This window comes from Sphaerodactylus townsendi, linkage group LG01 (genome assembly GCF_021028975.2).
Source record: "Sphaerodactylus townsendi isolate TG3544 linkage group LG01, MPM_Stown_v2.3, whole genome shotgun sequence".
NCBI classification, from domain to species: Eukaryota; Metazoa; Chordata; class Lepidosauria; order Squamata; family Sphaerodactylidae; genus Sphaerodactylus; species Sphaerodactylus townsendi.
The window spans coordinates 79257055-79283756 of record NC_059425.1 but is presented as its reverse complement, the minus strand read 5'-3'; the positions used below and the strand labels follow the sequence as shown (position 1 = coordinate 79283756).

Below are 26702 nucleotides of genomic sequence, written 5' to 3'. Positions count from 1 at the left end.
GTCAAGGGTGGGAAATGCAGCAGCTGCTGGTAAATTTCAAAAATAAAAATAGATGCCAATAAAATTACATCAATTGAGGCATCAGTAGATTAAATGTTTTTGAATATTTATTTCAAAGAAAAACAGTAAACTGGCTCTGTAAGTGGAAAAGAGGGTCAACAAGAACAATATGGTATCAACAATAACTTTAAAAGTACAAAAACCTTAGCTCAACCAGCAACCAAGCTAAAACACAAGAGTTAAAATCCTTCAAAACTGAATTCCTCATCATCATCTGTATGTCCAAATGTAACCCAACTTAGATTTTAAGAGGAATATTATCAGAAATGGAAAATCTACTATTAGCTTCCATTGTAAACAATGGGTGATGGGGCATCCCCTTTGGGGGTCAATAACTTTGGATCCCCTGACCCAAACTTCACCAAACCTGGCTGGTATCATAAAGAGACTCTCCTGACGAGACCAGCCAGGTTTGGTGAAGTTTGGTTTAGAGGGTCCAAAATTATGGACCCTCAAAAGGGTAGCCCCATCTACTAATAGCTCCCATTGAAAACAATGGGGAATGGGGGCACCTCTTTTGGGGGTCCATAACTTTGGACCCCCTGAACCAAACTTTACCAAACTTGGCTGGTATCATCAGGAGTGTCTTCTGAGGGTACCCTGCAATTTTGGTGCCGCTAGCATAAAAACAGCACCCCCTGCTGGCCGGCAAAGTTAAAACACACAAAAAAATTTAATGACCCGCATATAAGTCAAGGGGAGCTTTTTCAACATTAAAAATGTGCTGAAAAATTCGACTTGTACATGAGTATATATGGTAGCATTTTTTCTTATCTAATTTCCATGAAAAAGGCATTGTTATTTTTACTTAGATTTCTGGCTTTCACTGGCTTAGCTATGGTAGGCAGTGGGTCTTGAGCCACAGGCACCACTTCTTGGGGTTTGATTATACTTCCCCCCATAACTGTGTCCAAACCCGGAAATCCCCGTGGAGTTTGGAACTGGGACGCAGTTGAAGGCTGGCACACCTGGTTCACCCCACCCACAATCTCTATGTAGAGATTGTGAATTGGGCCTGCCAGGCTCACTCCACCCCATTTCCACATGGAGGTCTGGTGTGGGGATGGCTCCACACCTAATCTCCATGTGGATATGGGAGCAGGAAGCCAGTTGAGCTGGGCTGGGACTAGGCTAGGATCCAACTCTAAACTGCAGTCTGCAGCTTAGTACGCTCAAACTGAAGCCAACTGCTCTCATTCCACTAGCTTTACGCTGTTGGCTCTAGCCCCAAGCTCCACCTCCAACCCAATATGGACCTTGGAGGCAGAGCCAACAGTATAAAGATAATGGGATGAGAGCATCTGGTTTCAGTCTGATCCCAGACTTGGATCTAACTCTAAGATGCAGGGTGCAGCTTAGAGTTGGATCCTAGCCTAGACCCAGCATGGCTCAAACGGGCCCTTGCTGCTGCCATCTCCAGCTGACCCTGTTCCCCATGGGAGCGGGGAGCACCTGTGTATTGGGGGGAGGAGGAGGCGCAGCACTCAGTCTAGCCCTGGGCACCATTTTACATAGATTTATCCCTGCTGGATGTCATATAGTAGTATGAACTACTATAATTCTGTGCTGAATATTTGTGGGGGTTTTACTTTTCTAAACCATTTTTTAAACAAAGCTATGAGTTTAAAGCACATGCAGAAATATTCTTCTTTGTTGAAGGCATCTTAGTTTATTGAAATTTAGCATAGTGGTTGGAATGTTTGTGCATTGGTACAGAAAAAAAATGGAAAGCAACTGCATTCGGTGAGGTTCCAGGTCTAAAAAATTCTGCTGAAGGTCTGAATAATGAAGAGTTAGACAAACTTGCTGAACTTTGCACATCACATCAAGAGTAAGTAAAAATACTTTTTCTTGATTACAATCCAGTGTGTATATGTAACTGTATGTGCATGAAAGTTGTTTTCTTTGAAAAGAGACTTTCACATGCCAGAGTAGAAAATCATTTTGAAATTATCCAAGGTTCAAAAAACTGGTAACTGTTTGGTGCAGAAAGCTGCGGTTAGAAGTATATCAAAATGCACTGAACAAATGTTTTGTGCAAGTATTCATCCGGAAGAAGAGGTTTCAGTGCTGACACTGATGACATTAGGAATATATGCAGGAGACACGTGGTGATCAGATGAGAGGGGTTAGGTGATTGAATGAGGGAGGTGTCTCAGGCTTAGTTAGGATTGGAAAATGTTCTGGTGTATGGAGTTGATGTTATGCTGGTGAATATGCTGGAATTAATGTCCAGAACTGGGCTCCACTGCCATACTCCCACCCCCCACTGACACTTGCACTCACTGCCTGCACCCTGGCCCCTGGGCCCCCCAGGAAATGGCAAAGCCAGCCCCCCCCCTCCCAGGGGGCATACCCAATCACCCCATTGCCAGTGTGCCCAGGAGAAGCATCAGGCAGTAGAGAGGAAGACCTATGTCAGTGGCAGCTGGAGTCCTGCACAAAGCTGCCACTGCCCACTGCATTGGCCAGGATTGGCGGCAGAGACTGTAGTTGGAGGACGGGCAAGGGAAGGCTCAGGGGAGAAGGCTGGCAGCTATGGGTAGGCAATTCAGCTGCCAGGCAACCTAACACCACAGCAAAGCTGGACAGTGCCCCAATTACCGACCCCTAAGGGGGGAGGCGGACACTCGGTCCAGGAAGCCAATCCACAGGCCAGGAGGTCCTGATGGATAGCCCAAGAGCCAATAGGGGCCTGGGGCTAGCTGGAGGGAGGGGGCAAGGAGGAATAAATGGGAGAAAGACAGGGGGATGGAGATGTGGAAGGAGGAGTGAGAGGGACAGAGTGTAGACAGAGCAGAGAGGGAAAGAGCAAGGGAGGGAGGAGAGCAGCAGAAACCTGATGACTGCCTGTGCAGAGAAGGAGAGATGGCTGAAGGCCCTGACCCAGTGTTGGCGCAGGGGGTGCTCTAGAAGTACAAAGCTAAATGCAGAAGATTTTTTACCTCAGCTTTCAGTCATGGAGCCCTGTAACTAGCAGTGTGATGTAGTGGGTAAGAGCAGGTTTGATTCCCCTCTCCTCCATATGAGCAACGAACTCTTATCTAGTGAACCAGATTTGCTTATGCACTCCTACAGTCCTGCTGGGTGGCCTTTTGCTATTCACAGTTCTTCAGAACTCTCTCAGCCCCACCTTCCTCACAAGGTGTCTGTTGTGGGGGACTGTGTGGGCATTATACACTACTCCTGTCAAGGGGATAGCTGGGTGATTAAGATAAATTCCAAACTTTATGTAACTAATTGAAATAACAAACCAATGCTGCTCCAAGATATATGTAACCAGCCTGCTATATATAACCACTGCCATTTGTACGTTCTTTCCTTGATCTTTACTTTATGGCTTCACAAGCTTTGTAAGAAACTAGGCTTCCCCTGGCACTCCTGTTCCATGAGAAAATAATTATATCCATTATCTCGTAGTGGCAGGAAGCTAGGTGGCTCTCTCGCTATCTGCTGCCGACCTTGGGATGCCTAGGCTTCCACAACTGTTTTTCACAAATTCCTGGGAAATCGGGAGGGGGGCTTTCAGCAGGGGATAAAGGGGACTGAGAATGCCAGCTTCACCAGAACTGACTTTTGCCAAGTATGGTGCTTTGATACCTCATCAATAAGCACTGCTGATTGATACTTCAGAGTCTGTTTATTGGCTTAAGGTTCCGAGACCTAACATCAAGCTAGTTCTGGCGAAGCTGGCATTCTCAGCCCAGACCCTCTCCTCTCCTCTCCTTTCCTTCCCAAACCCTAACCTCCTCAGGCTCAACCCCCAAAGTCTCCAGGTATTTCCCACCCTATCGTAATGTGGCCTAGGACCAGTTGCTATTTTGTACTACACTGTACCTCAGAGCATTTGAAAATGAAAAATGGGTAAGGAGCCATGTATATGAATTTCTCTGAGCTCCTTGGAGGAAGGACAGGGTAAAACTGCAATAAGCAAGAAAGCAAGTGAGTCAGTGTAAGGAATTCCATAGAAGCAGAAATAAAAGGCTTTTTGGTGTAAAAGACCGTTTATTCAGACATCCTAGAAAGCTCACGTACACGACGTGGCAGGAATAAAGTCTCCCACCAGAAGCACAGGTTATAACTCTGTCCATCCCATCCCCCCTCCCGGATTCCCATGGGAACGGAGTTCTCATCTCTCTCGCAGAGATAAGGTCTCCGCCAGAGTCTCCGCCGCAGATGCTGGCCCATCGCCCGGGTTATGGAACTCAGTCAAGGCCAGGCGGCTGTCCTGAACATCAACACCATAGAATCCTTTACACTCTGCCTCCCCTAAGAAAAACTTCTCCCCCCCAGGTTTGTGCGGAAATGTGCGGTGGAAAGCAGAAACGAGGGCAGGGGCGTCAATATTTTCGAATAGACCCATTGATTATACCCAGAGGAATATCCCACCCAAGAGACTAAATATTGCAAGCGTTTGCGGTTAAAACGAGAGTCCAGGATGGCGTCAATTTCGTAATACTTGTGGCCATCAATTATAGTCGGCGGGGGTCTCTCCGGCGGGTCGTGCCAGGCATCGGAAACGGGAGCCTCCTTGAGCAAACTAGAATGAAAGACAGGATGGATATTACTTAGAGAATTAGGCAAGTCCAATCGGGCGGTGACATCATTAATCACTTTAGTAATCTTTAAAAGGTCCCACCTAATCTTTTGCCCAGTTTTGAAAATTTATGCACGCCTCTGAGATTTTTGGTAGACAAATACACCCAGGCTTCCACACGTAAAGGGAAATCCGTGCGGTGCTTATCCGCCTGAAGTTTTGGGAGTCTTTAGCCTGCTGTAAGGCATGGTCTGGACCGCTTTCCACCCCTCAGCCAGAGATGAAATCCACCGTTGGAACTCCGAGGATTCAACGCTTCCGCAGGTAGTTGCGGCAACGGAGGGAAGGATCGACCAGACACAATTTCTCGAAGGGGTTTTTTTTTGTACTGCTATGAACCGCATTATTATAGGCGTATTCTGCAAACGGAATTAACTCGCACCAGTTGTCTTGGTGATAGTTGGTGTAACAACGTAAATACTGCTCCAGGGTTCTGTTCGCTCTCTCCGACTCACCGTCACTTTGAACGGTAGGGGGCGTTAATTGCCGGGGCGGCTCCCCAACAAGCTCCAGGAAAGCTTTCCAGAACTTTGAAATGAATTGGGGCCCGCGGTCGGAGACCACCTTTAACGGGGCGGAGTGTAGACGATAAATATGTTGAATGAACAGACGCCAGCTAACTTAGGAGCCGGAGGGGATGGAAGCACATGGGATGAAATGGGCTTGTTTAGAAAATAAGTCCACCACCACCCACAAGACCGTGTTGCCTTGACTTTCTGGCAAATCCGTAATAAAATCCATGCAGATGACTTCCCAGGGGCGGGAGGCCACCGGGAGAGGCTTCAACAGACCATGGGTTTTCCCTGAACGGATTTGGCTTCCGCACACACAGAGCAACCTTTGATATATGTCTCAATGTCCTTGCGATCGCGCGCCACCAAAATTGGACGGCCATGGCCAAATGCAAGCGCCCTTTAAGGAAACCAAAATGTCCAGCCGAAAGGGCATCACTTGACAGGCCTCAAGAACCTGCTTACGGAGGGGAGGCATCGCATCAACAATCCCCCAGCCGGCCAAACACCCATTCTCCAGGCGCATATTTGGGAGTCCACCTTCCTCCGCTGGTGGCTTTCCAGCTCCTCAGCCTCCGTCGAAGTTCTCGTAGGAAAGGAGAGAGACCAGGCTGGGAATGGGTGGAGAAGGAGGAGAATGGACGCTCTGAGATCGAAAGTGACAGCCAGCCCCAATTGGGAGGGGGGGGGAGAGAACAGTGCGCGGGATATTCCCGGGTAGGCAGCGCTCCACCCCCTCGGGCAGGCGCCAGAGCCGCGATCAGCCAGTTTATTGGTTTTTCCGGGAAAAAAAAATGGACAGTGAAAGAGAAACGAGAAAAGAAATCGGCCCAACGGAGTTGTTTTATGAGACATCTTGAGGGGGTTGGAAAGGGCTGCCAAGTTCTTGTGATCCGACCAAAACTTGAAAGGGTGTTTAGCCCCTCCAGCCAGTGGTTTTCGCCTTAAGTGGACAAAGTGCTACTTTGATGGTCATGAGTCTCTTTATCCCTACAGTCCAGTTGGAGCTCAGCACCGGAGAATTTCTTTTTGATAAAATAAGCACACGGAACCAGCCTATCATCTTTTATTTTCTTCTGCAACAGGGGCTGCACCAAGCTTTTGTCCGGTAAGTAGGCATCCACGTGAACCACAAAAAAGGAAGATCTGGGTCAGGGGTGTTTCTAGGAATAGGTTCGGGTCAGTAAGTAAAGCTGATTTTAAATGTTGACAGGCTGTCTGACATTGTTTAGACCAGGAAAGGGGGGCCCCGGGCTTGGCAGCCTGTGGGTCTTTACCCTTAGTGCGTAAGGAGGATACTGTGAGTGGGGAGAGGAATCCCAGTTCAGCTTAATTGGGGAATTATAAAGTCCCGATAGAAATTGAAGCAAACTCCTAGGAAAGATTGGGAGTTCCTTCCGATTGGTAGGGCAGGCCATTTGGAGGAACTGCTTCAATCTTAGCAGGATCCATTTTTAGCCCCTCGAAGAGATCCAGTAACCCAAATAGTTTCGATAGAGGTTTGGTGGAAAACAACATTTAGAAAGTTTGGCAAAAGAGGGAGTTGTTGAGCAAGCGTTTCAATACTTCCTAACCAAGGCTTCATGCTCCCTCCATGGTTTGTGAATCAAATTAAGACATCATCTAAGTACACCACTACTCCCTTGTATAATAAATCATACTGATGGAGAACTTTGTTGGCGATAAGGGCCATAAAAGCTCCGGGGCCCCACTAACCCGCTAATGGCATTATTATTAAGCATTCATACTCGTCCAAATTTTGTGTTAAAATGCAGTCAAACGCTCATAGCCTTCCTCGCAATCCTGACCCTGTAGTAAGCTTCTCTTAAGTCCAACTTGAGTAAAAATGCGTACCCCCTTGCTAACAACAATGACCATCTAACAGGTCCCTTGATTAATGGCAAAGGGTATTTATTGGACAGGGAAACCGCATTGAGGTCCTCGGTAATCGCGTGGGCAGAGCCTTAAAGCACCCATCCTTTTTTTTAATGCAAACAATACAGGAGCAGCATGTGTGTGTTTGGTATGCCCGTCGCATGAACCCATGAAAGCAAGGTTCTTTTGTCTAAGAAGGCTACCTGAAGTTCCCTTCTCCCTACATTGGGACTCATGCTTGCGTAGATTCTTCTACCCTTGGGCAAAGTTGAGCCCCCATGGCTGTAATAATGATTTTGGCAGTCAGTGTCTCTATGGGGTGGCAATTGATCGCATTCCTTGCTCCTGAAATACTCTTACAATCTTGGTAAGCCGGTGGAATGCCCGGTAGAATCGGGAGACAATTAGGAGCTGCAGCATCGCTGATGAAGCCAGGGGAGGGTATGTCATGAGGGGAGGTGAGTTTTCCCCCAATTCATTGTGTTCTCCGCAGGGAGTGGGTCAGTGAATTCTAAGATCCTTTCTTTCCAAATGAATTTTGGTTCATGCAACAACAACCATGGCATGCCCAGGACTACATGGAGTGTCTTAGCCACCGGCGCCAGAATAAAAAACTAATTTTCTCCCAATAGGTCAGCGCAGCCGAGGAGGACCGCTATCGCGTTTTGAACTGGGCCGGTCCCTCTCGGCCCCGAAGGACTGCTCGGCCCATTTGAGTAGAAACGGGTATGGAAACTTAGCCAGGGGACTTCGCTGTCTAGTCCACAAGTTCCTCCACTCCAAATGGGGCCGCATTAAAACAAATGGGAGCACCCAGAATCTACCAAGGGCTGAGAGCTATAATACGAAAGTGTTAGCTTAGCGGGGTTGGCCAGAATCGCTTGGAATGCAGTAATGGAGCGCTGCCTTCACCTCACCGCGATCTGGAGTCGCATCCCATATCCATGGGGGCTGAAGAGAGGTAAACAGCTGCTTCCCCCTCCTCTGGGTTATGCTTCTTCGGGTAACCATGCTTTAGACGAGCCCGTCTTCAGCTTTCTCGAAGCCCGATTTGGCGTGGGTGGCTTGGCAGATGGGGTGCGCGCGGCCGGAGCGGTTGGCTTCTGTTTTTTTCGAGACAGTTGGCAAGCTAGATGACCCGGTCCTCCGCAGGAGTAAAGACCACAATCCCAGACGGGCTGACGGCGCTCGGAGGTGGTTTCGTGTTAGAGGCGCTGCTGGAAGCTTGGCTTCGGCGAAGTCGCTTAAGCCCGGTGAGTCGAAGCGGCAATGAGGTTTGGGGCGTTATAGGCGGCCCCCCCCCACGAAAGCGTGCGAATCCAAACGAGGCACGCCACTCTGAGATCCTAATTCGATCCAATCCCAGCTGATAAGTACAGGGGATCCGAATAAGAAACACCGCTTTCACGCGAGTTTGCCGTCACCGAAGCAGCATCCGAGAAGTGATTCACATTTCATGCGGCCGCCCAGGCCACTCAGGAGGGAGCTCTCGAGCAGCCACGGCGACGAAAATTCACGGGCAAATTCTGCAAAGGAGCGGTTGCTGCTTGCTGAATAGATTTGATGGTAGCTGGATGGCTTCATTTTCAGCACCCGGATCTTGGAAGCGAAGCCCTTAGGAAGGCTTGGAGGAACAGCACCGCGGCACCCGTGGCGAGTATCCTCCCCCTTGCAGATCAACAAAAGAGTCACAAACCAGTCGGGCTGCCGCTTCGGCATCCAAGACGGAACCCGATGTCCCGCATTTTTTCGTGTTTACTGACCGGGTACAAATCGCCATAGTCCCCTCCGCATGTGGGCATCGAAGTTGTAGGATGAAGTAGGGAAGTTTCAGCCGGGTCCCATCTAAAACTGGGCAGGTATTGGAGAGTCTGTAATATCCTCTCTCCACGACCCTTGGCGCCCAGCTGGCGGCGGTTGCGCAGGTTGAGGCAGCGGCGCAGGGAGGGCCGGAATCGGTGGAGGTGGGGGCACCAACGCCGGCGCCGCTGGTGTTCTGGTGGGAGCAGGTCTTTGGAAGGTGGTAGATGCGCGAGTAGCAGGACCCAGCAGCGTCGCCCTCTGGCTTTGGCTGTACCAGTGACAGCGTAGACTCCAACTTGGGGCATCTTGTCCTGCTGCTTCTTCAGTTCCTTTTCCAAGGCGGCTAAGTCTCTCTCCTTGCGAGTCAAGGCATCCTGGTGCGCATGCAAAGCTGCTTTCTCTCGTTCCATTTTGGCCAGTTCGTCTCGTTGAATAGCTGCAGTTAGTTCACTTTGCGTACGCATGGCCTTCACGCTTTCGCGTTGACGCTCTAAGTCCAGTTTGGAGTGTTCCAGGACTTTATCATGGACTGATAGATTCTGCACATATTGCCGTTGCAGCGCGTCTTTGGCACGGTCCAATTCGAGTTGGATTTCTTTGCGCTTGCCCGGTCTCTTTGCAGGTTTTCACGCTCTTGCTGCAGCTGCTCTCGTTCCTCTTCCCATAGCTGGCGTTCACGGGCCCATGCTTCCTGGGCATCTCGCAGTCGGCCCACTTCCTCATCCCAGCTCTCTTTTGATGGGAGGGGGAATAGATCCGGATGGGAAGGCAGGCTTTCTTCGGATTCCTCTTCATCAGAATGCAGGACCTCGTGCCCACCGGCGGCTCCACGGGGCACCTCAGGTGCAGCTGCAGATCCGGGATCTGGGGGGTCCGATCGGAAGCTGGTACGGATACCCCTCCCATTCCCTGATATAGTCCCGGTTTCAGCGGTGGTCTTAGGACGGGCCCCAGTGCTATGCCACGGTGGATTCTTGGGAGCATCACCAAAATACGAGTCCAGGAATCGTTCAATGGACTCCTGTGTTGCCGCATGAAAGGTGGTCAGGCCCGTCTCCTCCGTGACAGGTTGCATCTGAGGTTTGTAATCCACACGGAAACGGGCAGATATCCGATCCACAGGCGCTCGATCCATAGACAGCGCCCCAAACGACTCATGCAAGTCCACATGATCGTCTCCTCGTCCCTCGTCCCAACGGAGTAGGGGAAGACTCGTGTCGATACGAGGACGGGAAAGAGTTACCAGCGAGACCCGTTCTCCCGCCGGTTCCTCTAAATCCATAAGGGAAAGCTCGGAGCCCTCTTTGGGGGCTACCGTACCTTCCACAGATTCAGGAATATTCAACCTCTCCATGCCAAGACACCAGAGGTCCGCTGCACTGGGGAGATAGATGAACTAGGATTCCTGCCACAATGTAAGGAATTCCATAGAAGCAGAAATAAAAGGCTTTTGGTGTAAAAGACCGTTTATTCAGACATCCTAGAAAGCTCACGTACACGACGTGGCAGGAATAAAGTCTCCCACCAGAAGCACAGGTTATAACTCTGTCCATCCCATCCCCCCTCCCGGATTCCCATGGGAACGGAGTTCTCATCTCTCTCGCAGAGATAAGGTCTCCGCCAGAGTCTCCGCCGCAGATGCTGGCCCATCGCCCGGGTTATGGAACTCAGTCAAGGCCAGGCGGCTGTCCTGAACATCAACACCATAGAATCCTTTACAGTCAGTGAAATCCAAGCCTCTTCATATACAGGACTCTGTCATTCACTTAATTGTAGTAAGAACCGAGAGCATGACTGTATTTAACATACTTCTTCTTACCAGACGCACCAGCTTTTAAAATAATTGTTTAACATCTACTAATAGAAATTGTATTTACTGGATCTGAAGCTGCAATGCTGAGAATTCCTTTAGGCATTTCTCATAGCTCCCTACCAGCACTTCTCATTTATTTCGCTGTTAGAATCTCTGTACACACTGCATTTGGAACCACTGGCTAACACATTGAGGAGATGGTGGTGCTCTTATTATGTACTGGATTTTTATCCCAGTCTTTTCCAACTCAGATTGGGCTCAGGGTAGTTAACAGCTTAAAAATACAATGAATAATGCATAATTTAAGATCACAACAATTAACAATTAAAAATACCCGAGTTCCCAGTTTCAATTCCAGTTTATCTCTCCACCCAAGGAGGGGAACTAAGGAAAAAATGAACCCCAAAAGCCACACCAATTAATAAAATAAACAGTAAATAGTAGAAATCAAGATCAGTAAAAATGTTAGAGGTAGAGGTAGGGAGAGTTACCAAGCTCTCCTAGCTTAGACAGCTAGGATAGTGTAATGTGTTATCATGACAAAGGAGACCTGAGCTCAGGTCCCCACTAGGCATGAAACTCATTGGACAATAATAGGTTAGGCTGACAGAGACACTGGCCCATTTCACCTAGTTGTTGTGAGGATAAAATGGAAGAGGAGAGCACTATGTGGTGGCTGAAAAAGGTTCCTCTTGTGCACTATGTTGCATTCTGGAATTACTTTCTACTGCATATTTGCTCTACCTCACTGAACTCAAGAGTATATAATCTGACTTTATATTAATCCTGTGCACCAGGGCTGATTCTAGGTTTCATGGATCCTGAGCATATAGGGTGCCAGGGTTCCCTTTTCCTCCTCTGCCTGCTGACACCCACTTCCTGCCCACATGCCCCACTGTTCATCCATGCCTCCTTCCCCCACCCACTCATTTGCTTGTTAGTCTACTCACTGGTCACATGTCCTCCTCTGAGCACTGTGCATTGCCAGGATTGTTGCAGCAGCTCATAAGCAAGCGGGTACATGCCAGAGGATAGGTGGCAGCAGCGTGTCTCACTGGAAACTTTGGGCCTATGCACTTGCCCCATCTTCAGGGTATACTGAGCGATGCTAGGCACTCATTTTGAAACATTTAGGTTTGTCATTTGTTTCTGCTCAGTTCTACAGTATAAATTTTAAAAAGGTTGTTGGCAGTTGTTCCATTTCCTTTTGATACAAATTCCTGTTTCTGTCTGAAAGGCCCTCAAAGAGAGGAAAACTGGCTATAGAGCAAAACAGAAGTTGAAAGTACAAAGTGCTGCATAATAAAGAAGGACTGTTTCACTTGTGTCCCGTGTCTCACAAAGAAAATACCAATGGGAAGTAGTGCTATTTCTCTTAGCTCTTTCCAAGGCCACTGTTGATTCTTCTGAGTAGGTTGCTTTCAGCTCAGAACAATTTACACTAAAGGTATCAACTTTCCAAAACACATACTATAAGAACTGTTCTGAAGTCCTGTATTGATTTCACCACTTCTCCTGTCTTCTGTGCCATTAGAGATAATTGGTGTTTGTAATATTGTTAGCATATGGTCTGGCTTCGCTAAAACTATGCTGGCACACTGATAGTGTTTCAGTCCTGGAAAGTTTCTGTGCTAATATTAGAGCATGGAAAGAACTAATCTGATTTGTCATTTAGATTTGATGACGTTTGCTATGAAGGGTATTTTGATGAAAGCAGCTGTTAATTTTTGTTTCTTGTTTTGTTTTGTTTTGGTTGTAGGCCATTTGTCTCTCAAAGCAAGGTAAGCCGTGAAGTTTTCCGTGATTCTGTCTGTTTTATTTGTTGGGGTGTTTTCCAGATTGTTAAATGGAGTAGATGGAATTGATGTCCCATAACAGATTATATGACGTTTTTAAAAGCTGCATTCTATAACAATTAGAATATCGTCCTGTTTTACAGTTAATAAGTGAAGAAAAGTCCTGGACTCACAATAGTTTCATAGGTTTAATGCGATCTGAAGAATCAAAAGACAAAGGTGCTGCAACATGTGATTCAGGTACCATATTTGTTTATCATATGAACTTAATTTTTGTGTCTATGTTAGTATGTAGAAAGCTTCCACTTGGAATAAAAGTAGAGGGTAGTTGTTTTGCTACAGCAAAATTAACAAGGCACTTGTTTGTCTTTTGAGAATTTCCTTTGCAAAAAAGTAAACGGAATACAATATAGTACTGGCTTTGCTTGGGAAATGGCTGCAAGTCATACCACCCACTTCACCATTATAAAAAAAATAATAGTCTGTTCACCCTGTATACCCCTACTGCATGGAAATGGAAATCCAGACCCTTTCTGCCTGGAGGTCTATATGCTGTCACTAGATTTCAGACTTCTCTTTGGAGGATGTTAGAAAGTAGAGAGGAAACAGCTCTCTTTAGTTCAATGCAGGATAGACTGTTTGGTGTCCCAATTCATAGCATGGCATGCAAGACCCCTGATTTGAGTTCCAGATTTCAGCAGTGAACCTTGCAATTGCAAAGGCACTTAAAAAATTTTTCTTTATGGAAAATGCCAAAATATCTTTTTGTACCTTGATATCAAGAACTCTGCTGTCTTAATGGCTTTGTCGTCCAATGACCATAGATGAAGAGAGCCTAATGTTAGGTACAATTTTGCCCAAGCAGCAATAATTATTCAGATACAACATCAGAGTTGATCCTGACATCTCATTCTTCTGAACTTTCTAGAGTTACACTTTACTGTTGAAAGGTTTCTCCTTAAAATGTATCTTATCACTTCAGAGCACCAGTATCTCAGTGCTTTATCTTTGATTCAGAAGAATTCTGCCAAGCAGTATAGAGTGGGAAACAACAGCTTTACTCAAGATTGCCCAGTTTGGCTGAAAGGAGATTTAAAATTTCATTGCCACAGCACTCGGGTGGCATCTGTAGGCTGAAGTATAACTTTTTAAGGAGGCTGTAGTACAGAAGCGTAGCTGGGCAGGAGTGCCCCCAGGGTGTACTCCATGTTTCCCACCCCCTGCAATCCCTGCACCCCCCTGCGCCCCCCTTACCTTTTCCAGCCAGCAGAAAAATGCTTTCTGCCAGCTAAAAAGAGCCAGGTGGTGGGGCCAAGCCTGGCAGGGCAAGGGGGGCAGGGTCGAGGGGTGATTTTCGTGCCCCCCAGGTGTGCGCCTAGTGCAACGTGTGCCTGCATCCCATCCCCTTGTCGCTCCACCACTGTTGTAATGGGATACTTTGGGATACTTTATGTGCCTTTTAATTATAAATGAGCCAGATTTTCAGAAGACAAATGCAAATAAAAGGACAAACTTTTAAAAAATCTCAAATTACACTCTCACACTTAAAATTGTTAGTTTTGGCCCAGCTCTCTAATCTGTCCAGATCATTTTGAATTCTGCCTGTCCTCTCTGCCCTCCTAATTTGGTGTCATCTGCAAATTTGATTTGCATGCCCTCTATTTCATTATCCAAGTCATTGATAAAAATATTGAATAGCACTCTGCCCAGGACAGAACCCTGTGGCACTCCACTACTCACTTTTCTCCAGGATAAAAATGAGCCATTGATGAGCACTCTTTGTGTTCAGCCAGTCAACCAATTACAAATCCATCTAACAGTTGCATTGTCTAGTCCACATCTTTCCAGCTTACTTGCAAGAATATCATGGGGTACCTTGTCAAAGGCCTTACTAAAATTAAGGTATGCTACATTTGCAGCATTCCCTTCAACTACCAAGTTTGTCGCTATCAAAAAAAGATATAAGATTAGTCTGGCATGACTTGTTTTTGAGAAACCCATGTTGATTTTCAGTGATCACATTATTCCCTTCCAAGTGCTTTCAGACTTTCTCCTTAATGATCTGCCCTAGAATCTTTCCTGGTGTTGATGTCTGGCTGACTGGGTGGTAGTTGTTTGGGTCCTCTTTTTCCCCCTTTTTAAAGATGGGGACAACATTAGCTCTCCTCCAGTCCACTGGAACGTCTCCTGTTCTTGCTTAACCTCTCATGATATTATGGCTAAGCCTCAACTTGCTCTGCACCTGTTAGTACTACACAAGTATCTTTTCAAAGAGATAATGTGTTGCATCAAGAGTAAATGGGCAAGCATTTCACATCAGCTCAGACACCTATACTCCATATTACTCTTTTATGCAGAGTTTTCTTAAGCATTAAAATAACAATCCACTACATAGTTAATTTCCATTCTTTTAATAATACCAGCTACACCTAATGATGTGTAGATTAACACTAGGAAACAACGTGGATTTTTAAAAACATTTCCAGTTTATATTTCTGTAAACTTTTATAATATTGGGGTGTTGTGGGGTTTCTGGGCTGTATGGCCGTATTCCAGAGGATCCTCTGAAGATGCCAGCCACAGATGCAGGCGAAACGTCAGGAGAAAATGCTACTGGAACACGGCTATACAGCCTGGAAACCCCACAACACCCCAGTGATTCTGGCCGTGAAAGCCTTCGACAATACATTTTATAATGTTAATTATTATCAAAGTTTACAGAAATAAAAACTGGAAATTAATATAGCTGACAATATATTATTTGACAGTGGTATCATGAAGAATGTTTTTCCTATGCTGATTGATTCCTTCTCTGAGATATGTTTGGAGAGATCTGTGTTTTTGCTGTATAGAATATTTGAGAAGGAAATTCAATCCTGGCTTAGCAAAGCTAGATGAAACTATTCAAAAATGTGACTAATAGCACCCTTTTTAATTAAGTATTTAGACTTGGCCTTAAGTTTTCTAAAAAGTCAATTGAAAATAAAGTTAGTTTATTCAGTATTTACTGGAAAATTAGAAGTTTTGCTGCCAGCCAGGAATTAGCACAAGCATTAATGTATGCATCAGATTACTGACATCCCCCCTCCACGAAGCTGATATATAGAATCATGTGAAAATGCTTTCCCTCTTTTCCTGTTGCATTTAGACACTGAAACTTGGGCTGGCATTGGAGCAAGGCCAGAACATCATCACGCCGAGAGAGAGAGGAGAGAGAGCTTTCAGCCTGACAACCGGCATACACTTAGCAAGAGGGCAAGGCTTCAGCTAGCTGTAAGGAAGGACCACATGGAGGAGGAGCACTGCAGTGCTGAGTCAAGACTAGAATCTCCCACCCAATCCCCAGGGGCACTGGGCATGCTTCGCTCTGGCTGTTTGTCTTCTAGGAATGCCAGTGAAGATAATAGTTGGCAGATGAAAGAAGAACAGTTCTCTGAGGATGTATCAAAAATAGAAGCAGCTGCTGAGGAGCCTGCAACAGAGTGCTCTAGTGAACCGATGGTAGACACATTAGCTTTGGCAGATACTGATTATATGCCTTGTGATCTGATTTCCACAGGTGACAATGTTAATTCTGACAGGAATGTTCTCCAGTCGAACCACTGTCTTGGTTCCTGTGTGCTTTCCAGTGGGTATCTGAGAAGCAGCACGTTAAATCAGCAGCAGCCTGTGCACAAAAATGAGAGGAAATCTGTGCCATGTAGAACTTCGTCAGATTTTGGTGAAGGTGTGTTCTCTGAAAGTAACATACCTGAACAGGAGACTGTTGGATATGAAAGGATACAGGAAACAACCGAACTGGAAGAAGAAAGTGAACGCGAAGGACCAGAAGACTTCTTTCAACATTTCTTAAACAGTTGCACAAAAGACAGAGAAGAATCGGTCAAATACTTGGGAACTCTGGGGGATTCTGATACTCATTCACATATTCCAATTGAACAAGCCCTTTATAGTTCATTGGAAGGTTATTCACTGGAGGAAAGCTTTTCTTCACTTGATGAACTAGCAAAACGGATTGAAATTGCAGAGGTAAACACTGACAAAATAATTAGTGCGATTTCTCTACTGTTTATGATATATGCTTGACATTGATATCTCAGGGGTTATTAAGCATGTGTGGGAATGGGCCAAATACATAAAAAAATTGTATGGACAAAAGTTATTTTTTCATAATGATGATGAATTTTTTGAGTGTCAAGTTCCACTCTGTTATCAGAATTTCCCTGAAAGAAGGCATGCTAAAGACAAGTGTAAATTATTTTTCTTTTTTCAAGATGGTTCACAAAAATTGTTGATAAGTAAGCTTGGTTCACTGACAAGTAATGGTCAGAGAAAAAGAGAAAAATAATTTATCAGCTGTATATTTTAGGAGGCCACAACTAAACAGCTATGGTGGTAATTCAGATGGGACTTGGAACAAAATGTAAAGGCTCCCTGGTCAATAATTGGTAGAAATGCTTTCATATCCCTACTCCGTGCACAATCTGTTGTTCAAACTGAGATGAATAAGAACCTTTTTCATAAGATAGAAAGTCATGGCTGACTGGCATGGCTGGTGAATGTGTATTTCTTTTCATTAAAATATAGATGGTTCTGCTATTACTTTTTAAAAAAGCAAAATGGAAAAAGAAATCAGAAATGGTGATTTAACAGAGGGCTTTTAAAGCTATTTTGAGTAGGTACAGTTGATGCATGAACTGCCTAAGGATCCGTTAGGAGCACTTTTTACACTCACAGATGTTCACAACACCATTACCAGAAGTGGGAGATTAAGACAAAATGCATCATATTTTTATAACTGGATGACCTTTCTGAGGTCACATCATGCTTTGGCCATATTAACTGAGTTGTCTAAGACATTGTCATCAGAAGGCTATCTGATTACACTCTGATGTCCCAAAGTACAAGAAAGATGTTCTGTTTCCTTTTGTTTCCTTGAAAACCTACAGAAAATAAAATGGAATATGGTTTGTTCCTTCATTAAAAGCAGTCAATTGAGAGGACTTTCCCAGTTAGATATATATTTATTTGTCCTCATCACCATTTGTCAAGGAAATATTGTATGGTGTTGCAAAAATTCACACAGAATGTTTCATGAACTCATGTATTATAAATATAGTGTTTCATAATAATACTTGGTCCGTGTTTTCCCAGGTGTGATATGCAGATTATTCTTTGTATCAAAACATTATTTTTCATGTCAAAACAAAGAACAACCTAATTTGACATGGCAGCTATCAACAGGGATGAAGTATTTTAATGCAAAACTAGGTTTCTCTCCCCCCAAAGATATTCTACCAAAAAAGAGTATCATCTTATATTTGCATACAAGTTACAATTATGTTCTGTCGTATTTGTGTGTATGTGTGTGTAACACTTTTAAGGGGGTTGTTTTAAATTCAGGGTCATCCTCTTCAAATAAATATGGTATATGTGTTCCTAGAGAACAGAAGACTGGTTTAGATATACTAAGAACAAGGAAAAATATACCACTGATAAAACAGCAGTACTTCATTGTGTCAAGTAGGATCATGCAAAGAGTTTGTCACTCACTCTCAGCCACATTCCTGTCCCTTCCTGTCCTAAGATATTTAGCATAAGGCAACGTAATGTTGCCTGTTAAGCATCAGTGGCAAAATTGTAGGGCGGCAAAGCTGTGACAAATGAGGGATTTAACTTGGTTAAAATGGATCAAAGACCAAAAAGGATGAGGCTAACTTAAAGAAAACTGAATAGTTACTGAGTACCTTGCACTTTGATGTGAGGGTTCTATTTGAGAACTTCTGTTAGAGGCTTACTGAATCAAATTGGCGGGCTGGAAGAGCAGGTAGATTGAAATTTTATGATAGCAAAGCATACCAAGCTAAGAAACCAATGGCTAACAAAAAAGTATTTAAGATGCCACTGGATTCCTCTCATTCTGCTGCCACATACTAACCTAGTTTTCCTTTTGGAATGGTTATAAACATAATGTTGTAGTTGCATTTCAAGATGTTATAAACTGTCAGCCAGTTTATAAAAGATAACAATACTTCTTGAAGATTTTGGTTATAGTAAGTACAATAAAAACTTCCTTTCAACTCAGTCTACTTTTTAGTAAGCTTAATTATTAATAAATATTATTTGGTCACTTTGCTATATCCCCGCATATGTTTTAAAGCCATTTTAGCAGCTACAGATTAAGAAGTGTTCCCTCTTCTTTCTGTTTATTGTAATATGATGAGCTGATTACTAGGAAACTTGATGAGTAAACCTCTGCTGGAGTGTGGTGTTGTCTGGTCTTTGAGTTTTTTACAAGCAGACTTTGGTCTCTGAAAAGATCACAGAGAGTACCTTGCATCATTCATCAGCAATTCCTCTGGGCCAAATATAGAATAATGTTGGCTATCTGTAGAGACTGTTTTTCTCCTCGTCTATGTCACTTGGAAGCACAAGCTTTAGATAGAAATCTGAGAAAGGCAGAGCAATGCTTGTGTTTTGGGCAGAGCCATTTCTTATACTCTGAAAGATTGTATAATGTTGTAGCCTTCCTGCAGCTCCTGTGAATAGCAGAAGAAATAAGAGTATTGAATCAGGTTTACCCTGGTTCTTTATAAAGGGATAAATCTCACCAAGGGTTGCCAGTCTCCAGGTGGAGTCTGAAGAGCTTCTGGAATTACAGCTTATCCATATGAAGCATAGAAATGTGTTGTCAGATTCTGCTTAATAAGAGTTAAGTTCTTTGGCACAGTATTCCACATATCAAGTCTGTGGAAAATGAATTAAGATATGAGATACGATATTCTGAAAGCAACTAGTTATACAAACCAAAAAGTGCTACAGTGAAAACCAAGAATACAACCATTTAAAGCTTTTAAAATAAAAAGTCTGCAGTACAGACTCACTCTGTAGCCCAATCCTGTGCATATTTATTCAGACATATGGCTGCCCTTGTCCATGTACACATATGAAGGATACAACCCTCAGAATTGATATAGGTAGTACTTGTTTATACCATTACACATGGCATAAGCTGGTTTTGAACTCAAATTTAAAATATATGATTCAACCCCCCAAATGACCTCTCCTATCATACTTCACATTGTATATCCAAATATTACTGTGTCTCTCAAAAAAGAAAGGAGGGAGGGTTCTAGTGAATCTCCTAGGAATTAAAATGGTCTTTTCAGAGAAAGGTGTACTGAAAAGGTATGCTCTGTTTAGGGAAGGTTGCTTAGAATATCCTACTTTTTGAAACTGGGAAGATTTTCAGAGACCTCCATTTTAGCAGCTAATATTGGAGGTCACAGTCATCCTGCTGGGTTTATATTTTTATGTAATGTAGCCCAAAGAACCCAGATCAATATCCTGTTCCTGGCTTGATCACATAAAATTATAATAGCAGTAGCTTCTGCTACAGCTATGCAATGGAAGTGTGAATAATTCATAAAGGATTATTAATGGTTTTGCTAATATAGCAGAAATAACTTAGCTCTCTTCTTCAGAGACAATATATCAGCTGTGTACTTTTGCTTTTAGGAGTTCATTTTATTGATTTTATATTTTCAGGGAATTTGCTTATAGAGCTAAAGCTCATAGTAATATTAAAAATGAACATCACAGACATTGTGAGGAGTGTATTTTATAGTTGTACTTCTTTTGCTTTAAAGGTAGTCCTTATTTAGCATCTGACCCTATGCTCTTCTGCATTCCTAGTACTAGAGCAAGCAGATACTTTATAATCTCTTACTGGAAAGTGGCTCCAGCCTCTGCAAACATGATCAAGGAAACCTACCTGTCTGCATCTGAAAAGTATTAAACATAGACGTTATGGGCTTATTCAAACAAACAACTAAAAGAGTGCTCGTATACTTTCTACCCTTTATAGAACAGTCTACATGCAAAAAAAAATGGGAGTAGATTTATTGCAGAAAAGAGATCTGTGTTGCTGGGGTACAGTGGTGTTGTTTTCTCTCAAGCCTCCACTTCTTTTCAGCTGCTGGAAGATATGCCACTGCTCTCATGGGTGCACAAAACACCCAATCTCAAAATAAAGTGTGGGCAAGTCCCTTGTCAGATCTACCCTATGTAGGTTACACACACACATACATCAAGAGAATATATCAAGCAACACTGCAAAATCTAAAGACTTGCTGTTGATCTGAAACTGAGAAGGGGATTCTCCATTACTTAATACTGAGACTAACCATTTTCAACTCCTGTGTGAATCATCTCTTTGCAGAGTTACATCTAGTTCTAGTGTAAATTACAAAGGTAGGATTATTTACAGTGTTGATGTCATTGGTGCTGTCTGGTGGGCACCCATAATATTAATCAGGGAACAGACCGCACTCCAAATAGCAATGTCCACAACAGCCGCATTGATACACTATGGTTGTGAAAAATCTAATTCCATTAATCAAAAGTTCATCTCTTAGGCCCCTTCAAAAATCTTCACTAAGGCCTCGTCTGCACATGCAGAATAATGCACTTTAAATCTACTTTCAATGCACTTTTAAGCTGGATTTTACTGTGTAGAATAGCAAAATTCACTTTGAAACAATTGTGAAAGTGAATTGAACGTGCATTATTCTGCATATGTGGAAGGAGCCTTAGTGAAGATTTTTGAATCCTGCACAATGCAGCAGCAGAGCAACACTTTATTTTCACTACAAATCAGGAGAGATCTTAAAATTTGCTTCACCAAACTGATTTCTAAATAACTTCAGTGTAGTATAAAAACAGGGCATTTAATTATGTAATGCTGTTGATAGAAGCAGTTTTGTGCAGAGAAATCAGCCACTTTAAAGAATTGCTTTATCACCTTCATTGTTCATGATGGTGAAGAGACAGCTTTCCTTAAACAGCTTACAGAACTATGGATTTGAAATGTGTTCTAACAGTAGCAAAGTTTTGAAGCAAATGCTATGTTACTGCAGTGTAGCTAGCACATAATTTCACGTAATGCAATAAATGTGTGCATATGTGTATTTAAATTATTCTACCAATAAAATGTATGCAAGCAAATCCTCTTAACATTGTACTGTTAAAAGCATCTATTGTTTCACTCCCAATAGACTGCCCCTGCTGAGGGACTTGTGTCCATATTAAAGAAGAGAGATGACAATGAAATCAAAGATCTTGCTCAAATCCAGCAGAGACAGTCAAAAAGAAGAGTGCGATTCCAAGAAATGGAAGAAACCTTAGATCAAGGTATTCTGCTTCTGTTGCTCAGACTCTTCTCCAAGCTACAAACGAATCCTGTGCTTACACAGCCTGAAGGATATGCAATAGTCCTACACAGCCATGATCATGTGCTGTATTTCCATTAATTTTCCAGGGCTGGAGAAGTAGAAATGGCATGTACAGATAGCTCTAAGGACGGGCTTAAAAATTGTTCATAGACATTTGGGGTAATCAAGTATAAAGCTGTACAGAGGTACTAGTTAATCTAAATGCCAAGACTTGCCTTCTTTGTCCTGGGAGTTAGGTAGGAATATCTCTCTCTCTCTCTCTCATTGTTAAACTATGGTCTCTGTCTTATATATTCTTGCACTTGATTTCTAAAGCTGACAGTATTCTTTTTGTGACTAATTCTGTCACAATGAATAAATGTGGCAGGCTGCTGAGTAGGAATGGTAAATGAGGTGCCTTCAGCATGAAAGCCTGTAAGAGGCTTGGTGTGGGCCAAGCAGCCATTGAAATAAAGAGATGACACTCTTCCAATCCAGAGTTTGCCTTTTATTCTCTGTTCTCTGCTACTGCACAGGTTCCCCCTACAACTCCATCAAGTTGCTTGCTCCACACCCTTTGGTCCCATTTTCTTGGCTCTCTTAACCTCCCATTTCAGTCCTTGGCTGCCTCATAACTCCGCTTCACCAGAAACTTAAGAACTCACTCCAATAACAGTCTCTGTCCTTTCTCACTAAGTCCCTAGCTCACAGGCTTCCAGCCAGCAGAGCCAGTGGGATTGCTTCAGCATGTACAGGGAACAGCATAGGTTAGTCAACTCTGTACAGTTGTGAGTATTCCTAGTAATGCTCTATCTATGGGACAGCTACCGGTATTGCTCCTTCCTCCTGTAGGCTCTCCCCATAGTCCCACTGGCACTGGGTGACTTGATCCCATAGCCCCTGCAATGGTGCCCTGCCTTAGGATCTGTCATATACACCTACTTCCATTGCAGGGTATTCCTCTGTCTGTCAAGAGAAAACTTCAGTGTTAACATGAGTCCATTCAGGCCAGTACACTATTTGGCAGAGGTGTAGCTGGGCCGTACTGCGTTGCGCCATTTCAGTGTGAACTCTTTGTGTTTTACACCCTCCTCAGTCATCGGTCATCATGCCTCCATAGCCACACACTATGTTTCCTGTCTTAGTTCAGCCTGGAAAAGCAGTCTGTTCCCTTCAGGCTGAAAATGGCTTGGGGGAACTACACTTCCCATGAGACCTTGGGGCTCACGAGATCTCCTGGGAAGTGTAGTTCTCACCAGACCGTTTTCAGCCTGAAGGGAACAGGCCACTTCTCCAGCCCGTACTGTTTCACTAATGTAAGGGTGGGTGGCCGCAGGGGGAGGTGGGGGGTGCTGCAGGGGGGGCAATTTTCTGCCCCTTCAGGTGCGTGCCCGGTGCAATGCACATGCACGCCCCCCGCCCCCTGGTAGCTCTGCCTCTGTTATTCGGAAAGCACAGTTTTGTAGTGCCAGGTACCACAAGGGTAGTCTGGAGTTTGTGTACTTCATGCTCTGTAGCCACTACAATAAGGTATGATCTGTTACCAAGGTAAACGGGTCAGCTCTTGTGGGATTTCTTCAGCCCATATGGCAGCAGTTTGAGTTAGGCAGCTCTGTTCAGCTGTGGGCATTCCTGGCCATATTCTCCCTACATGACAGCTATTGCTACTCCCTCCTGTAGGTTCTTCCGATGGTCCCCATTGGATCTGGGTGGCTTGGCCTCATGATTCCATGCCCCAGGGTCTGTTGCAATAAAAATAATATTTCTTTAGTTAATTTTTCAAAGGACATGAATACAAACTTGTTCACCTCTTTTTGTATATTCTGGTACAAAACCCCAAAATTCTTAGACAAAGAATGAGCTGTTAAGATTTTACTTCAAATATGGTCTAACAAAGAATAATATGAATTAATTACTTGTGCTAGAGCAGGGGTATGTATCATATAATTTATGGGGCACATGTCACCTGCCAATATATATGATACAGCTGGCAGTGCTCCCTCCTCCTAATTGTTGGTTCAGGGCCTCAGCATTTACAATTGGGGACAGCTTTGAACAAGGACCAGCTCAGCAATGTTAGGGCAACTGGATGTGAGTGAAGTGGAGCCAGTAGAGAGTTATAGCAACCTGTAGACTAGCTGCTGAGAAGCATAGGTTCCTGGGATGGTTCTCAAGGCAAGAGGTTCTAATGAGAACCCATTATCTCCACTGGAGAATGATAAGGACATGCTCTGAGTAGTGGGTGGTAACACAGGTGGAGGAGTACAGCAGTGGCTCTGTAGACTGAATAGAAAGGAGAATGGAGAGGCCCCTTGTGGCTAGAACCCCACCCCTAATGGGGAAGGATTCCCAGTAAAGTTGCCTTGTGAGAAATGGCCAGCAGTTCTTCCCTAACTCCCATTTCATCCACCCTTTACTCTTATTCCCAGACTTGCATCTGGCATCTGCTCCACTCTCCCATTCCAGACTTGTATTTGGCAGCCATTGTTCTTTTTACTTCCATAAGAAAGGAGAGGAAGGGATTGCAGCATATGCAATTAGAATAAGCATGGCTAAAACAGCATGGTGTAGTGCAGGGGTGTCAAACTTGCGGCCCTCCAGATGTTCATGAACTACAATTCCCATCAGTCCCTCCCAACATGAGCATTGGCTATACTGGCAAGGGCTGATGGGAACTGTAGTTCATTAACATCTGGAGGGCCGCAAGAGTGGTGGATTCTAATCTGGAGAGCCAGGTTTGATTCTCCACTCCTCTACATGAGCAGCAGATTTTTGTCTGATGAACTGGAATGGTTTCTCCTCTCCTCCATATGAATCCTGCTGGGTGACCCTGCTAATTGCAGTTCTCTCAGAACTCTGTCAGCCTCGACTGTCTCACACGGTATCTGTTGTGCAGAGAGGAAGGGAAAAGGAGTTTGTAAGCCACTTTGAGACTCCTTACAGGAGAGAAAGGGGGGTATAAATCCAAACTCTTCTTCAAGCAAGAGGTATGATTGTGACAAAGGGCATTCTGGAATTCATGGACTCATATAGAACTAGTCTTCATGACAGGAGAAGGAGCTTTGCAAGAATTGCAGACATGAATGTCTTCTTCCTCTCGTGTTTGGGGAAGAAGGGAGGTATAGTTCTGGACACTCACTGTGCTCCAATTCCTCCCGTGTGCCCTAGCTGGTGGGAATAATTGCTGATTTTTCCATTATGGGTTTTGGGAATCCTTACCTTCTTTCTCTTTCTAGGTCTGCTCCTGACTGAGTATTCAGTTGTGGAAATTCAGTTATTAATTGATTATCTAAAGAATATCCATTCCTTTTAGTTGTATATTGGTTCAGCTTGGAAAGATGGGTTGAGTCATGATGCTGATGGTATGAAATAAGTGCTTATTTGGCTTTCCCAGATTGAGGGAAATAACACCAATCAGATATGCCTTGCTAATGTTATTTCAGTTACCTGTAGTTTCATCAGCTGTGTATTGTGTATCTTGTATCCACAGAGGAAGTTGGAGGTGGTTCCTGTGTTCTGCTGGTCTTGTTGTGCATAGCAACTGTATTCCTTAGTGTAGGAGGAACTGCCCTCTACTGCACATTTGGCGATACTGAATCTCCAGTATGTACTGATTTTGCAGCCAACGTGGACTTTTACTGTACCCAAATATTGCAGGGTATAGAAGAACTTAAGCATTGGATCTCTCTCTCATAATACAAGTCAACATTCACACCTTTCTGACAGCTAACAGTTGCTGAAGAGGGGAAAAAGATGTTCCAGCTTCTTATAACACTACATCTTCAAACAGCTAATAATGCAAAAAGCACCTATGTTGTAAGTAGGAGCTACTTTCTGGTACTTGGGATTGTATAAGTGGAGTGCACATGAAAGCATAAAGACTTATAAACAGAATGTCCTAAAGTTCATTTTTAGAAACTGTTTAAACAGCCAGCGTTTCCTCAGTCTTGGGAAATGAAGAAAGAAAAATAACTAATCACCTCCCACACAGTTTCAGATTCTCACATGATCATATGCAATATATGTAAGTTTAATGCAAGACTGTTGGGTTGTTTTTTTCTGCTGTTTGTGCAAAGATTTTTGTCTCCAATTCTCTCATGCAATAAGGCAATGCTATAGGGGCATGTACCTTATTTTTTGTTGAAGTCTTCATGTCTTCCTTGATTTTTGTCCTAGCGAATTTTGTAACTTGATTGGAGTAGTGTCGTGGGAATCAGAGCCCTCAATCTAAGTGTTATAACTGCCTTGCGTTCATTATGTAGCAGCTGTAATGGATAATGCATCTATCACTTTATATAGTGTTGACAAATTATGTGGTCTTTTAAGTCATAGACTCCTTAAAACATTTTGCAAACTAAGCCTCATACAGTGACAAATGAGGGCCACGATTGGCTGCAGCTCCCAGTGGAACATGTCCCAATTGGCAAGCCTCATTTTCCTCAGTGTAACAAGAGGAATAAGCAGTGGTCAGTACCAAAACTATCATTAGTATTTCCAAATTGGATAGCCTCAAACTGTTTGGGTCACCAGAAGCAAAAAGGAGTAGGAGCTGGGATATGTGATTATGGGTCAGATTTCTACTGGTGTAAATTATGATGGGAAAGCTGGGCTGAAAAATGAAACATTTATTAAAGATATAACTAGTCAGTTGAAAGCCCAAGATACATGGCCCCAAGAGAACCAGCATGGTGTAGTGGTTAGGAGCAGGTGGACACTAAACTGCAGAACCGGGTTTGATTCCCCATTCCTCCATATGAACGGTGGACTCTTATCTGGTGAACTGGATGTGTTTCTCCACTGCTACACATGAAGTCTGCTGAGTGACCTTGGGCTAGTCAGAGTTCTCTCAGAACTCTCTCAGCCCCACCTACCTAACAAGGTGTCTGTTGTGGAGAGAGGAAGGGAAGGTATTTGAAAGCTACTTTGAGACTTTTGACAGTTGAGAAAAGTGGGGTATAAATCCAAACTCTTCTTCTTTTTTTAAAGTTATGTAAAGACATGTGACCTCTGCCACTACTCTCTAAACACATTTGT

The 26702-nt window shown here is 44.0% G+C and overlaps 1 protein-coding gene across 3 annotated transcripts in view; it reads left to right on the top strand.

Moving 5' to 3' along the window:
• CNST (consortin, connexin sorting protein) overlaps positions 1-26458 on the top strand; it is a 73919-nt gene extending 47461 nt beyond the window's left edge. For 2 of the 3 annotated variants that reach the window (XM_048484776.1, XM_048484770.1), the window contains 6 exons: positions 1777-1891; positions 12420-12441; positions 12600-12696; positions 15605-16485; positions 21513-21648; positions 25159-26458. In XM_048484776.1, coding sequence (XP_048340733.1) covers positions 1777-1891; positions 12420-12441; positions 12600-12696; positions 15605-16485; positions 21513-21648; positions 25159-25364 — 1457 coding nt within the window. In that variant the 3' untranslated portion in view covers positions 25365-26458. The remainder of the gene's footprint in view (positions 1-1776; positions 1892-12419; positions 12442-12599; positions 12697-15604; positions 16486-21512; positions 21649-25158) is intronic. The other variant, XM_048484786.1, reaches the window with a different exon arrangement.
• The last annotated feature ends 244 nt before the right edge of the window (positions 26459-26702 follow it).